Source organism: Rhinoraja longicauda, chromosome 3, assembly GCF_053455715.1.
Source record: "Rhinoraja longicauda isolate Sanriku21f chromosome 3, sRhiLon1.1, whole genome shotgun sequence".
Classification (NCBI taxonomy): Eukaryota; Metazoa; Chordata; class Chondrichthyes; order Rajiformes; family Arhynchobatidae; genus Rhinoraja; species Rhinoraja longicauda.
The window spans coordinates 2,250,755-2,264,556 of record NC_135955.1 but is presented as its reverse complement, the minus strand read 5'-3'; the positions used below and the strand labels follow the sequence as shown (position 1 = coordinate 2,264,556).

Genomic DNA, 13,802 nt, shown 5'->3' with positions numbered 1-13,802 from the left:
CTCTCTCTGTGTCTCTCTCTATCTCAGCAGCCACTCTCTTTAAAACCCCAGGATGAACCGATTCTGATCAAATTTCAGTTCAACCCTGCCGAGTTCCTCCAGAAGATTTAGGTGCAGGAGACAAAAGAAGCTTGAAAATCATGAGAGAAATAGATAGGGTGAATGCACGACCTTGAAAAAGACATTTGAACAGGTACATGGATAGGAAAGGTTTAGAGGGAGATAGGCCAAATGCAGGAGGGTGGGACCAGCGTGGATGGGGCTTCTTGGTTGGATGGGCAAGTTTGGCCAAAGGGCATGTATGTATGCTCTATAACTAACTGCAGGGGGGATGGAAAGGAAGGATGTCTCTGACATGCTAAAATCAGACTCATCACCGTGATAAACTAAAAACAAGGTTTTCTGGTCCCTGAGTAAATGGGAGCAGTTAGTGAGGCAGAGTTAAAGAGGGACCTTGGGGACAATCTTTTCACTCAGAGAGTCGTCCGTACCTGCAACAAGTTGCAAGGGGAAGGTGCAGAAGCGGATATAATTATGACTTTTAGAAGTCATTTGAACTGATATATATTGGGCAGCACAGTGGCGCAGCGGTAGAGTTGCTGCCTTACAGCGAATGCAGCACCGGAAACCCGGGTTCCATCCCGACTTGGGTGCTGTCTGCACGGAGTTTGTACGTTCTCCCCGTGACCTGCGTGGATTTTCTCAGAGATCTTCGGTTTCCTCCCATACTCCAAAGACGTACAGATTTGTAGGTAAATTGGCTTGGTAAAATGTAAACATTGTCCCTAGTGGGTGTAGGATAGTGTTAATGTGCGGAGATCGCTGGTAGGCGCGGACCCGGTAGGTCGAACGGGCCTGTTTCCGCGCTGTATCTCTAAAACTAAAACTAAAACTATATGGGTAGAATGAGTTTAGTGGGATATGGGCTAAATGCAAGCAAATGGAACTAGCCCAGAATGCCGTTAATTAATGTATTTAAGAGAGAGCTAGATAGATTCAAAGACAAGCAATACATCAAGAGCTACAGAGAGAGAGAGAGAGTGTCATGGTATTGAATGGTGGAGCGCACTTGAAGGGCCGAATGGCCAACTCCTGCTCCTGAATGAATGAATGAATGAATGAATACTTTATTGTCACTTGAGACATGTCACAGTGAAATTCTTTGCTTGCATACCCAAGGTATGCAAATAGTCACCACATGAAGGGCACTAACAAAGTTCTATCCCGCGGCAGGTGCTCCTTTGTTCTACTCCCACCTCCCCCTCCCACCCGACCATAGCTGGGTCCTCTGCCATTCTTGCCCCTCCCACCCAACCATAGCTGGGTCCTCCGCCATTCTTGCTCCTCCCACCCGACCATAGCTGGGTCCTCCGCCATTCTTGCCCCTCCCTCACACAGTCCCCCGACGCCGGGTCCACCTTTGTCCTTTTCCCCCCACGCCGGGTCCTCCATTGTTCATGGCGGCATGTCCTCCGGCTCCCACGTGGCCCATCCACGACTGCAGGCGCCCTGGACGATCGCCGACCCCAACCAGCACCCCTCATCGACGGCCACACCGACCTCCTGCACGACCATCGCTGAGCTCCCTCCTGATGCCTTGGCGGCACTGACCCAAGCCCTGGCCACGGGCTTCACTGACGCAGGCTTCCTCAGCCACGAGTCTCCACCAACCCTGTGAGGCTCATCGACCCAGGCTACGCCGACAAATCTGCTGGAGTTCTTTGAGGAAGTTAATAGTAGGACAGACAGAGGGGGAGGTTGTCGATGTTGTTTACCTAGACTTTCAGAAGGCCTTCGATAAGGTGCCGCACGTCAGGCTGCTAGGGGAAGATGAGAGCCCATGGTATTGAAGGGCAGATACTAGCATGGATAGCGGGATGGATGGATGGGTGGCGGAAGGCTAGGAGTTGCAATGAAAGGCTCTTTTTCAGGTTGGCTGCCAGTGACTAGTGGAGTTCCGCAGGGCTCGGTGCTGGGGCCGCTACTCTTCACGTTGTATATTAATGATTTGGATGAGTGGGTTGAAGGATTTGTGGCCAAGTTTGCGGATGATGCTAAGATAGGTGGAGGGACAGGTAGTGTAGAGGAAGCAAGGACTCTGCAGAAGGACTTGGACAGGTCAGGAGAGAGTGCAGAGAAGTGGCAGATGGAATTCAGTAGAGCCAAGTGCGGAGTCATGCATTTTGGTAATAAGAATAAAGGCGTAGACTATTTTCTAAATGGAGAGAGAATCCAGAAATCATTGGTGCAAAGGGACTTGGGAGTACTGGTACAGGTCTCCCAAAAAGTGAATTTGCAAGTCTAAGTGGTAGGAAAGAAAGCAAGTTCATTTATATCGAGGACTGGAATACAAAAACAGATGTAATGCTGAGGCTCTATAAGGCGCTGGTCAGGCCGCATTTGGAGTACTGTGAGCAAATATGGGCCCCATATCTGAGGAAGGATGTGCTGGCTCTGGGAAGGATCCAGAGGAGATTTACAAGAATGATCCCAGGAATGAGTGGGTTAGCATATGATGAGTGCTCGACAGCACTGGGCCTGTACTCGCTGGAGTTTAGAAGGTTAAGGGGGGACCACAGTGAAACTTACAGAATAATGAAAGGCATAGATAGAGTGGATGTGGAAAGAATGTTTCCACTGGTGGGAGAGTCTAGGACCAGAGGTCACAGCCTCAGAATTAAAGGGTGCTCTTTTAGAAAGGAGTTGAGGAGGAACATCTTTAGTCAGACGGTGGTTAATCTGTGGAACTCATTGCCACAGAGGGCTGTGGAGGCCGTCAGTGGATATTGATAGGCAGAGATAGATAGATTCTTGATAAGATCGGGTGTCAAGGGCTGGGGGGAGAAGGCAGGAAAATGGGATTAGGAGGCAGAGATCAGCCATGATTGAATGGTGGAGTGGACTCAATGGGTCGAATGGCCTAATTCTGCTCCTGTAACTTGTGAACTTGTGACCCTGCGGCTGAATCTTAGGCTGCGCTGCCCGAGGCTCGGGCGACCCGTGAGGCTGCAGGCATCTGCCGCAGCGGCCTACTGGGAGGTGTCCTATTTGCCTTGCCTCTGACCCATTCCTGCTACTTTAATCTGTGATTTACATTATTGCCAGTTGAAACAAAGGAGGCTGAACTCAACGGAATTATTGATCAAAAGGAAACGGAAATTCAGCTACTGAATAGACAGCTCTGTTCTCAAGAGAGGGAAAAGCAAAGTGAGATCATCAAATTGCAAATGGAGGTGAGTACAAGTGGAGCTTTGTGACACAGCCTCAACCAGTTATTGTAATGGGAGAGGTGGGGCAGCAAGACTGAAATACAAACACGAAACATTCCATGTGACATAAGGATATCCTAGAGAAAAATGTCAGTGTTGCCATGGTGATACTCCATGTACAAATCATCTGGGTAATAGATTAATGAGAGCAATTAAGGACAAGGAAAACAAAGGAATGTGTAAATACAAAAGATCAAATGTGCAGCAAAGGGAAATTGCATGACTTATCCCTGCTTCTGTGAGAATGTAGAAAAATCATTTATTCAGCCCTACTCAAGACTCTCCCTCAACTCTTTCACTGGTGCTTTTATTGTCACATGTGTAAAGTGCGAACACAGTGACATTCTTTATCTCACAGACAGTCTTGTAGAGTATTACCCTGATCCCAGATCAGCAAGTATACAGAAATAGTCCAGTGATGCAATTTCAAAAGCCCATGCTCCAGTGGTAATGAGAGGTGCCTGTTCCAGGCAGGTCCCAGCCATCTCCTTCCTTGGCCACGTCCCTCCCCTCGCCCGTCCAGCTTTGTTCCCCGGGCTGCCTCCTGCAGCCGACCTCCAGTGCGCGCTAGGCCTGACGCCCAGTTCCCTCTCCTCCTCCACCGGCCTCACTCCTCGCCGGCCGCCTCCGTCGTCGCACGCGGCTCCATCCTCCCGAGCATGCAGATGCTTCTCTTTGTTGCCGGGATGGATTGGCATTGTGGGTGGTGTTTGCTTTGTGTCAGAGGATGCCGCTGTAAAGCAGCCGGCACAGTGAAGGACCTTTCTCACCCCAGTCATTTCCTCTTCTGCCCTCTCTCGTCGGGCAGATGATACAAAAGTTTGAAAGCACATACGTCTAGACTCAGGAATAGCTTCATCCCCCCTATTATCAGACAACTGAACAGTCCTCCCATAAACCAGGGTGCAATCTCAATCTCCCAACCTAGCTCATTGCAGCCCTTGCACTCTTTCTCTAACTGTAATGCAGTATCACTATATTCTGCACTCTGGTATTTTTCTCTTTGCACTTGTGTGCGGTTTGATTATACTCGCGTACAGTAGGATTTGACTGGATAGCACGCAAACAAATCAATATCAGTGTGGCTCAGTACATGTGACAATAAAAAACCTATACTAACTCCATTGGCACTGTTTCCTGCACTGAAAATGTTATTACTTCATGGTCAACATTTACCATGCTACCTCCGCACAGTCTTCACTTCTCTTCCAGTGGGATCCCACCACTGGCCACATCTTCCCATCTCCACCCCTTACTGCTCTCCGGAGACCGTTCCCTCCGAGACTCCCTCCGAGACTTCCTACCCAAACCACCCCTTCCCCAGGTACTTTCCCCTGCAACCGCAGGAGATGCAATACCTGTCCCTTTACTTCCCCCCTCAACTCCATCCAAGAACCCAAACAGTCTTTCCAGGTGAGGCAGGGATTCACCTGCACCTCCTCCAACCTCATCTACTGTATCCGCTGTTCCAGGTGTCAACTTCTCTACATCAGCGAGACCAAGCGCTGGCTCTAAATAGTATTTATAAATAAATACTAGGTCTCTCTTCCGACTTTTGACATTATCGACTTCTCCCTCTCCCCTCATCCTCTTTCCCCTCCTATTCTCTCTGCCTCTCCTCATTCTCTCTCTGCCTCTCCTCATTCTCTCTCTGCCTCTCCTCATTCTCTCTCTCTCTCTCTCTCTCTCTCTCTCTCTCTCTCTCTCTCTCTCTCTCTCTCTCTCTCTCTCTCTCTCTCTCTCTCTCTCTCTCTCTCTCTCTCTCTCTCTCTCTCTCTCTCTCTCTCTCTCTCTCTCTCTCTCTCTCTCACCTCTTCTCTTCTCCCATCCTCTTCACTGATCTTCCCCTCATTTATCTTTCCCCTTCTCTCCAATCCCTCTTTACGCTGCCACCACTACAGACCTTTCAGCTGAGGTCTGCTGCACCTGAGCCCTGGATGCCATCAGGCCTGTATGCCAGCTCACGCTTTCTAGATTATGTTCCTCTCAAAGAGCCTCTGCAGTCTTGGACTTTCTCCTCTTGGACTTCCCAGTGAGATCCTCGTGAATCAACCCAGCACCGCCCTTTCCTTCCCTCATCCTCTGGCACCCAGATCACCAAGTGAGAGACCTCCAGACTCCCTAAGATAGACACAAAAAGCTGGAGTAACTCAGCGGGTCAGGCAGCATCTGTGGAGAACATGGATAGGTGACATTTCACAGTGTTGGAGTAACTCAGCGGGGCAGTCAGCATCTCTGGAGATAAGGAATGGGTGACTTTTCTGGTCGAGACCCTTCTTCAGACTACTCGTTCCTTGCACAAAGAGCAAGCCAGTGAAGGTGTCATTGGCCACCGACATTTTAATGAGGCCCAGACAGTTTATCGCCTGAACTATTTTTGTAAACTGTGACCGTGTTGTCAATGTTCTCTGAAAAACAAGTTATACGTGTCATTCTGAGAAAAGGCTCAGCATGCATTGTTCTCAGAACAGTGCAACACCTTGTTATTTGAGAGAAAATACTTATTTCTTTAAAGATAATAATTTCCCAATTTCATTTAACCATTGAATTTCAGAATTAGAATCACTGATATTTAGTTAATGTTGATTTTATTTACAGTAGAAGAAACACCGCAGAACTGTTTTTAAAAAAATGGTCTACTTTGCTAATATTTGTTTAGACAGCTTGTTCTTCTGCTAGCCAAATTCCAAAGCAACTTATAAGTTAGGGTACGTTTCGATTCACCTCGTGCACATTGAGGACATTGGACTTGGTTTATGGAACTCATGCGCTGCAATGCTGTGAACTATATTCTACACTGTGGTTTCCCCTTTGCTCTATCTATTGTATGAGTTTGAACTGAATGTATCTATTTATGGTGCATCTGAGCTTTATTATACAGGTGCTCCTCAGCTTACAATGGCGTTCCGTTCTGAGAAACCCATCGCAAACTGAAAATATCGTAAGTGGAAATGCCTTGAATACGCGTGATCACGTGGCCGGAAGCGTGCTGCGGCTCGCTACGGGTCGCTGCCGTTTGCACCGTCGCAAAGTCGAAATATCGCACGTCGAACTATCGTAAGCTGGGGAGCACCTGTATAGCATTGAATGCAAAGCTTTGTACCGTACCTCAGTACATGTGACAATAATAAACCTAAACCTAAAGTGCTCTGCTAGTTCACCATCTAAACCGCGTTGTAACCAATTCAGCCTGCCTAATATCTGTGTTGGGTCCACTGTTGTTTGTCATTTACATTAATGATCTGGATGATGGTGTGGCAAATTGGATTAGTAAGTATGCAGATGATACTAAGATAGGTGGTGTAGTTAATAATGAAGTAGATTTTCAAAGTCTACAGAGAGACTTGGGCCTTTTGGAAGGGTGGGCTGAAAGATGGCAGATGGAGTTTAATACTGATAAGTGTGAGGTGCTGCATTTTGGTAGGACAAATCAAAATAGGACGTACAGGGTAAATGGTAGGGAATTGAGGAATGCAGTGGAACAGAGGGATCTGAGAATAACTGTGCATTGTTCCCTGAAGGTGGAATCTCATGTGGATAGGATGGCGAAGAAGGCGTTTGGTATGCTCACCAAATTATAGGAAGGATGTCGACAAAATGGAGAGGGTACAGAGGAGATTTACTAGAATGTTGCCTGGGTTTCAGCACTTAAGCTACAGAGAGAGGTTGAACAGGTCGGGTCTTTATTCTTTGGAGCGTAGAAGGTTGAGGGGGGACTTGATAGAGGTTTTAAAAATTTTAAGAAGGTCGGACAAAGTTGACGTGGGTAGGCTTTTCCCTTTGAGAGTGGGGAAGATTTCAACAAGGGGACATAACTTCAGAATTAAGGGACAAAGGTTTAGGGGTAACATGAGGGGTAACTTCTTTACTCAGAGGGTGGTGGCTGTGTGGAATGAGCTTCCGGCGGAAGTGGTGGAGGCAGGCTCGATTTTATTATTTAAGAGTAGATTGGATAGGTATATGGATGGGAGGGGATTGGAGGGTTGTGGTCTGAGAGCAGGTAGATGAGACTAGGTCAGAGAAAGTGGTCGGCGTGGACTGGTAGGGCTGAACGGGCCTGTTTCCGTGCTGTAATAGTTATATGGTTATATGGTTATAACTCTTCATTTGTGTTATGCATTTTCAACTGGGGTTATGGAAATACGCTTTGCAGCAGAATGACCTGTATTCAGCTTGGTAATGAATAAAGTGTGGAATAATTTTCATACAGTTTAACAGCAAGCTTGTGAAGATCCAGAGCACCTCAATGAAATCACCACATCACGATTTGTCTGTCCTGCCTCACAACATCTTCAAGAGGGTGAGTTCCCACATAAGAATATTTCCTGTGTGGCGTTGTATTTTCATATTCTTTTATATCACAGAAAGAGACTATTCAACCCACTGAGTAAATGCTGACTATTGAGCAATTGTTTACCCACCTATACACTAAGAATAATTTCAAGTTACCAATTAACCACGCAATAGGCAGCATGAGGCGCAGCGGTAGAGCTACTGCCTCACAGTGCCAGTGAACCCGGGTTCAATACTGACTACTTTTTTTATTTTTTATAAAAGTTTTATTCCAAAGAAAAACATACAAACATACTAAGCAAAATGTGATCAAACAAAAGCCGCCTGTATCGGCAGTTTACAAATTAAACAATTATCACATTAAAATCCCGCCATCTCTGTCAACAATACATTCAACCCCCCGCGGCGACCAGCGTTCCCGGAAGGCCTCCAGAGTTCCCGTGGACACCGCGTGTTCCCTCTCCAGGGACATGCGGGCACGGACGTAAGCCCGGAACAGGGGTAGGCAGCCGACTTCTGTGAGGCCGTCGACTGCCCGCTGCCTGGACCCGCGGATGGCCATCTTGGCCAGGCCCAGGAGCAGGCCGACAGGGAGACCCCCTCCTCCCTCCTGACCCTCCCCCCTCTGTACCGGGTGCCCAAAAATTAAAAGCGTAGGGCTAAAATGGAGCCAGAACTTGAGGAGAGTGGGAGGGAGGGTTAACGCCTGGCAAGTCATAGGTCAAGTTATAGAGGCGAGAGGTCTTTGGCAGGTGCTGGATTAGGTAACAAAGGCTTGAATGAAAAGGAGACAAAGGGGTGTCGGATAAGGAAAGAAAAGGAGTGAAATGTAATGGCGGAGGGAGTGGCACGGGGGAAAGGGGAACCAGGCATCGAGGGCAAACATGGAACTCGGCCATCCTCATTGTCTCAAATTCCCCGACTTTTCAGACGTTTACTTCCTCTTGAAATATCTCCAATGATCGAGCCTTGAAGGGTGTGCTTGCACTGGGAGGGTGCGGAGAAGATTCATCCGGACGTTTCCTGAGATGGAGCGTTGCAGAATCGAGGAGAGATTTGGGAGGCTGGCTTTGCTTTCATAGAAACATAGAATATAGGTGCAGGAGGAGGCCATTTGGCCCTCCGAGCCAGCACCATCATTCATTGTGATCATGGCTGATCATCCACAATCAATAACCCGTGCCTGCCTTCTCCCCATATCCCTTGATTCCACTAGCCCCTAGAGCTCTATCTAACTCTCTTTTAAATCCATCCAGTGATTTGGCCTCCACTGCCCTCTGTGGCGGAGAATTCCACAAATTCACAACTCTCTGGGTGAAAAAGTTTTTTCTCACCTCAGTTTTAAATGGCCTCCCCTTTATTCTTAGACTGTAGCCCCTGGTTCTGGACTCCCCCAACACTGGGTTGTACGGGACCTCTGAACCAAACCTCTGTCAATCCCACACCTCCATGCTGGTGGGGAGGACTGACGAAGGAGGGGCAGATGGTTATTCATGAATGGTCTGAGAACACAAAGATGTGTCCGAAAAGCAGAAGACATCTTGAAAAAATGGACTTGGTTGCAAAGTGGGAGGAATGGGGACTGAATGCTCATGATTAGATTAGTTTAATTTAGTTTAGACAATAGACAATAGGCAATAGGTGCAGGAGTGGGCTATTCGGCTATTCCAGCCAGCACCACCATTGAATGTGATCATGGCTGATCATTCCCAATCAGTACCCCGTTCCTGCCTTCTCCCCATACCCCCTGACTCCGCTATCCTTAAGGGCTCTATCTAGCTCTCTCTTGAAAGCACTCAGAGAATTGGCCTCCACCGCCTTCTGAGGCAGAGAATTCTACAGATTTACAACTCTGACTGAAAAAGGTTTTCCTCATCTCCGTTCTAGATGGCCTACCCCTTACTCTTAAACTGTGGCCCCTGGTTCTGGACTCCCCCAACATTGGGAACATGTTTCCTGCCTGTAACGTGTCCAACCCCTTAATAATCTTATATGTTTAAATAAGATCCCCTCTCATCCTTCTAAATTCCAGTGTATACAAGGCTAGTCGATCCAGTCCTTCAACATACAACAGTCTCGCCATTCTGGGAATTAACCTAGTAAACTTACGCTGCACGCCCTCAATAGCAAGAATATCCTTCCCCAAATTTGGAGACCAAAACTGCACACAGTACTCCAGCTGCGGTCTCACCAGGGGCCTGTACAACTGCAGAAGGATCTCTTTTCTCCTATACTCAACTCCTCTTGTTATGAAGGCCAACATTCCATTGGCTTTCTTCACTGCCTGCTGTACCTGCATGTTTCCTATCAGTGACTGATGCACTAGGACACCCAGATCTCGTTGTACGTCCCCTTTTCCTAACTTGACACCATTTAGATAATAATCTGCCTTCCTATTCTTACCACCAGAGTAGATAACCTCACACTTATCCACATTAAACTGCATCTGCCATGCATCCGCCCACTCACACAACCTGTCCAAGTCATCCTGCAACTTCATAGCATCTTCCTCACAGTTCACACTACCACCCTGCTTTGTATCATCGACAAATTTGCTAATGGTACTTTTAATCCCTTCATCCAAGTCATTAATGTATATTGTAAATAGCTGCGGTCCCAGCACCGAGTCTTGCTGTACCCCACTAGTCACTGCCTGCCATTCTGAAAGGGACCCATTTATCCCCACTCTTTGCTTTCTGTCTGCCAACCAATTTTCTATCCATGTTTCCTACCCTACCCCCAATACCATGTGCTCTAATTTTGCCCACTAATCTCCTATGTGGGACCTTGTCGAAGGCTTTCTGAAAGTCAAGGTACACTACATCCACCGGCTCTCCCCTGTCCATTTTCCTAGTTACATCCTCAAAAAATTCCAGAAGATTAGTCAAGCATGATTTCCCCTTCATAAATCCATGCTGACTCAGAACGATCCTGTTACTGCTATCCAAATGCTCCGCAATTTCGTCTTTTATAATTGACTCCAGCATCTTCCCCACCACTGATGTCAGACTATCTGGTCTATAATTTCCCATTTTCTCTCTCCCTCCTTTCTTAAAAAGTGGGATAACATTAGTTACCCTCCAATCCACAGAAACTGATCCTGAATCTATAGAACATTGGAAAATGATCACCAATGCATCCATGATTTCTAGAGCCACCTCCTAAGTACCCTGGGATGCAGACCATCAGGCCTTGGGGATTTATCAGCCTTCAGTCCCATCAGTCTACCCAACACCATTTCCTGCCTAATGTGAATTTCCTTCAGTTCCTCCGTCACCCTGGGATCTCTGGCCACTAGAATATCTGGGAGATTGTTTGTATCTTCCTTAGTGAAGACAGATCCAAAGCACTGGTTCAACTCATCTGCCATTTACTTGTTCCCCATAATAAATTCCCCTGCTTCTGTCTTCAAGGGACCCACATTTGCCTTAACTATTTTTTTCCTCTTCACATACCTAAAGAAACTTTTACTATCTTCCTTTATATTATTGGCTAGCTTACCTTCGTACCTTATCTTTTCTCCCCCTATTGCCTTTTTAGTTATCTTCTGTTGCTCTTTAAAAGAGTCCCAATCATCTGGCTTCCCGCTCTTCTTTGCTATGTTATACTTCTCTTTTATTTTTATGCTGTCCTTGACTTCCCTTGTCAGCCACGGGTGCCTCTTACTCCCTTTAGAATCTTTCCTCCTCTTTGGGATGAATTGATCCTGGAACTTCTGCATTATTCCCAGGAATACCTGCCATTGCTGTTCCACTGTCCTCCCTGCTAGGGCCTCCTTCCAGTCAATTCTGGCCAGCTCCTGTCTCATGCCTCTGTAAATCCCCTTTGCTATACTGTAATACTGACACTTCCGATTTTCCCTTCTCCCTCTCAATTTGTAGATTAAAATATCATATTATGATCACTGTCTCCTAATGGCTCTTTTACCTTGAGTTCCCTTATCAGAACAGGTTCATTACACAACACTAAATCCAGAATTGCCTTCTTCTTGGTAGGCTCCTGTACAAGCTGTTCTAAGATTCCATCTCGGAGGCACTCCACAAACTCCCTTTCCTGGGGTCCAGCACCAACCTGATTTTTCCAGTCTACCTGCACGTTGAAATCTTCCATAACCACCGTAGCATTACATTTGTGACACGCCAATTTTAGCTCTTGATTCAACTTGCACCCTATGTTGAGGCTACTGTTTGAGGGCCTGTAGATAACTCCCATTAGGGTCTTTTTACCCTTACAATTCCTCATTTCTATTCATACTGATTCTACATCTCCTGATTCTATGTCACCCCCTGCAAGGGAGTGAATATCATTCCTCACCAACAGAGCGACCCCACTCCCTCTGCCCACCTGTCTGTCTTTTCGATAGGTCGTATACCCCTGAATATTCAGAATACAGCATGGAAACAGGCCCTTCAGCCGAACTTGCCCACACCGCCCTACAGGCCCCATCTACACGAGCCCCACGTTTATTTTAGTTTTTAGAGGTACAGCGCGGAAATAGACCCTTTGGCTCACCGAGTCCACGCCGACCGGCGATCACCCCGTACACTAACACTATCCAACACACACTAGTGACAATCTACATCTACACCAAACCAATTAGCCTACAAACCTGTATGTCTTTGGAGTGTGGGAGGAAACCGGAGCACCCGGAGAAAACCCATGCAGGTCAGTTGAGGAGGTTGAAGGAGAGTCAGAGAGAGATACAGAAAGTTATGATGGTCATGGATAAGGTAGACAGTGAGAAACCTTTCTCTGCAATGGAGACATCCTGAACCAGTGGGCATAGGGTTCAGGAGTAAGACCAGTGGGCACAGGTTTCAGGCATAAGACCAGTGGGCACAGGTTTCAGGCCTAATACCAGTGGGCACAGGTTTCAGGTGTAAGACCAGTGGGCACAGGTTTCAGGTGTAAGACCAGTGGGCACAGGTTTCAAACGTTAGACCAGTGGGCACAGGTTTCAGGTGTAAGAGCAGTGGGCACAGGTTTCAAACGTTAGACCAGTGGGCACAGGTTTCTGGTGTAAGACCAGTGGGCACAGGTTTCAAACGTTAGACCAGTGGGCACAGGTTTCAGGCCTAAGACCAGTGGGCACAGGTTACAGGCCATTTAACACTGAGGTGAGAAGAAACTTTTTCACCCAGAGAGTTGTGAATTTGTGGAATTCTCTGCCGCAGAGGGCAGTGGAGGCCAATTCACTGGATGAATTTAAAAGAGAGTTAGATAGAGCTCTAGGGGCTAGTGGAATCAAGGGATAAGGGGAGAAGGCAGGCACGGGTTACTGATTGTGGATGATCAGCCATGATCACAATGAATGGCGGTGCTGGCTCAAAAGGCCTCCTCCTGCATCTATTCTCTATGTTTCTATGTTTCTAAGAATGTTAGAGGGGATTTGAGGGAAGTTTTCTCACTCAGAGCATGGTTGCAATCTGTCTGAAAAGGCAGTGGGGACAAGTAGTATCGCAAGATTTTAAAAGTATCTGCACAGGCATTGAATCGCCAAGGCTGAGAGTCTAGGATTCAAGTGCTGGTAAATGGGATTAGTACCAATTAGTTCCTGATGGTTGTGTTGTTGGCATAGGCATGGTGGGCTTAACGGCTGTTTATGTGCTACAATTTAGCCGACTCTACTTGCATATATATCTCCAGAAATGTGCTCGTCCTAGTGATCCCTGGAAGGTCATATTCTTAATCAGAAGAATATGAGAAATGTCCAGAATAAAATAAGCTAAGAAAAGTTCCAATTGTTCCCACTTTATCCTCAGCCAATTACACCCTCAGGTTATCATCATCCCATTAAATCACGTGCTTCTTCCTTTAAAAGTCTATGATGCTCTACATTGTCAAATGTCTTTTGCAAGTCTCTGTGTACATCTACTACACTACCTTCATCAAACTGTACATTATCAACAATCTCAACACAGTTGGTTCTATGTTTTTTATTGAATTTCTATGTTTTCTATTGAATTTAAAAGAGAGTTGGATAGAGCTCCAGGGACAAGCAGAATCAAGGGATATGGGGAGAAGGCAGGCACGGGTTACTGATTGTAGATGATCAGCCATGATCACAATGAATGGTGGTGCTGGCTCGCAGGGCCAAATGGCCTCCTCCTGCACCTATTTTCTATGTTGTCTATGTCTAACCAAGGTTTTTGTAAGAAGTGTGTGCTGGGTGACGTTAACAGGCTCTCTCGCGCCTGCCAGTCCCATTGTCAGATTGACCAGCCTGTCTCCCTCTCTCAC

The 13,802-nt window shown here is 46.9% G+C and overlaps 1 protein-coding gene across 1 annotated transcript in view; it reads left to right on the top strand.

Annotated features, from left to right (window-relative positions):
- ccdc152 (coiled-coil domain containing 152) overlaps window positions 1–13,802 on the top strand; it is a 79,225-nt gene that overhangs the window by 65,269 nt on the left and 154 nt on the right. Inside the window, exons 6-7 of the mRNA XM_078431049.1 lie at window positions 3,106–3,233; window positions 7,480–7,569. Of these exons, the coding sequence (XP_078287175.1) occupies window positions 3,106–3,233; window positions 7,480–7,569 (218 nt within the window). The remainder of the gene's footprint in view (window positions 1–3,105; window positions 3,234–7,479; window positions 7,570–13,802) is intronic.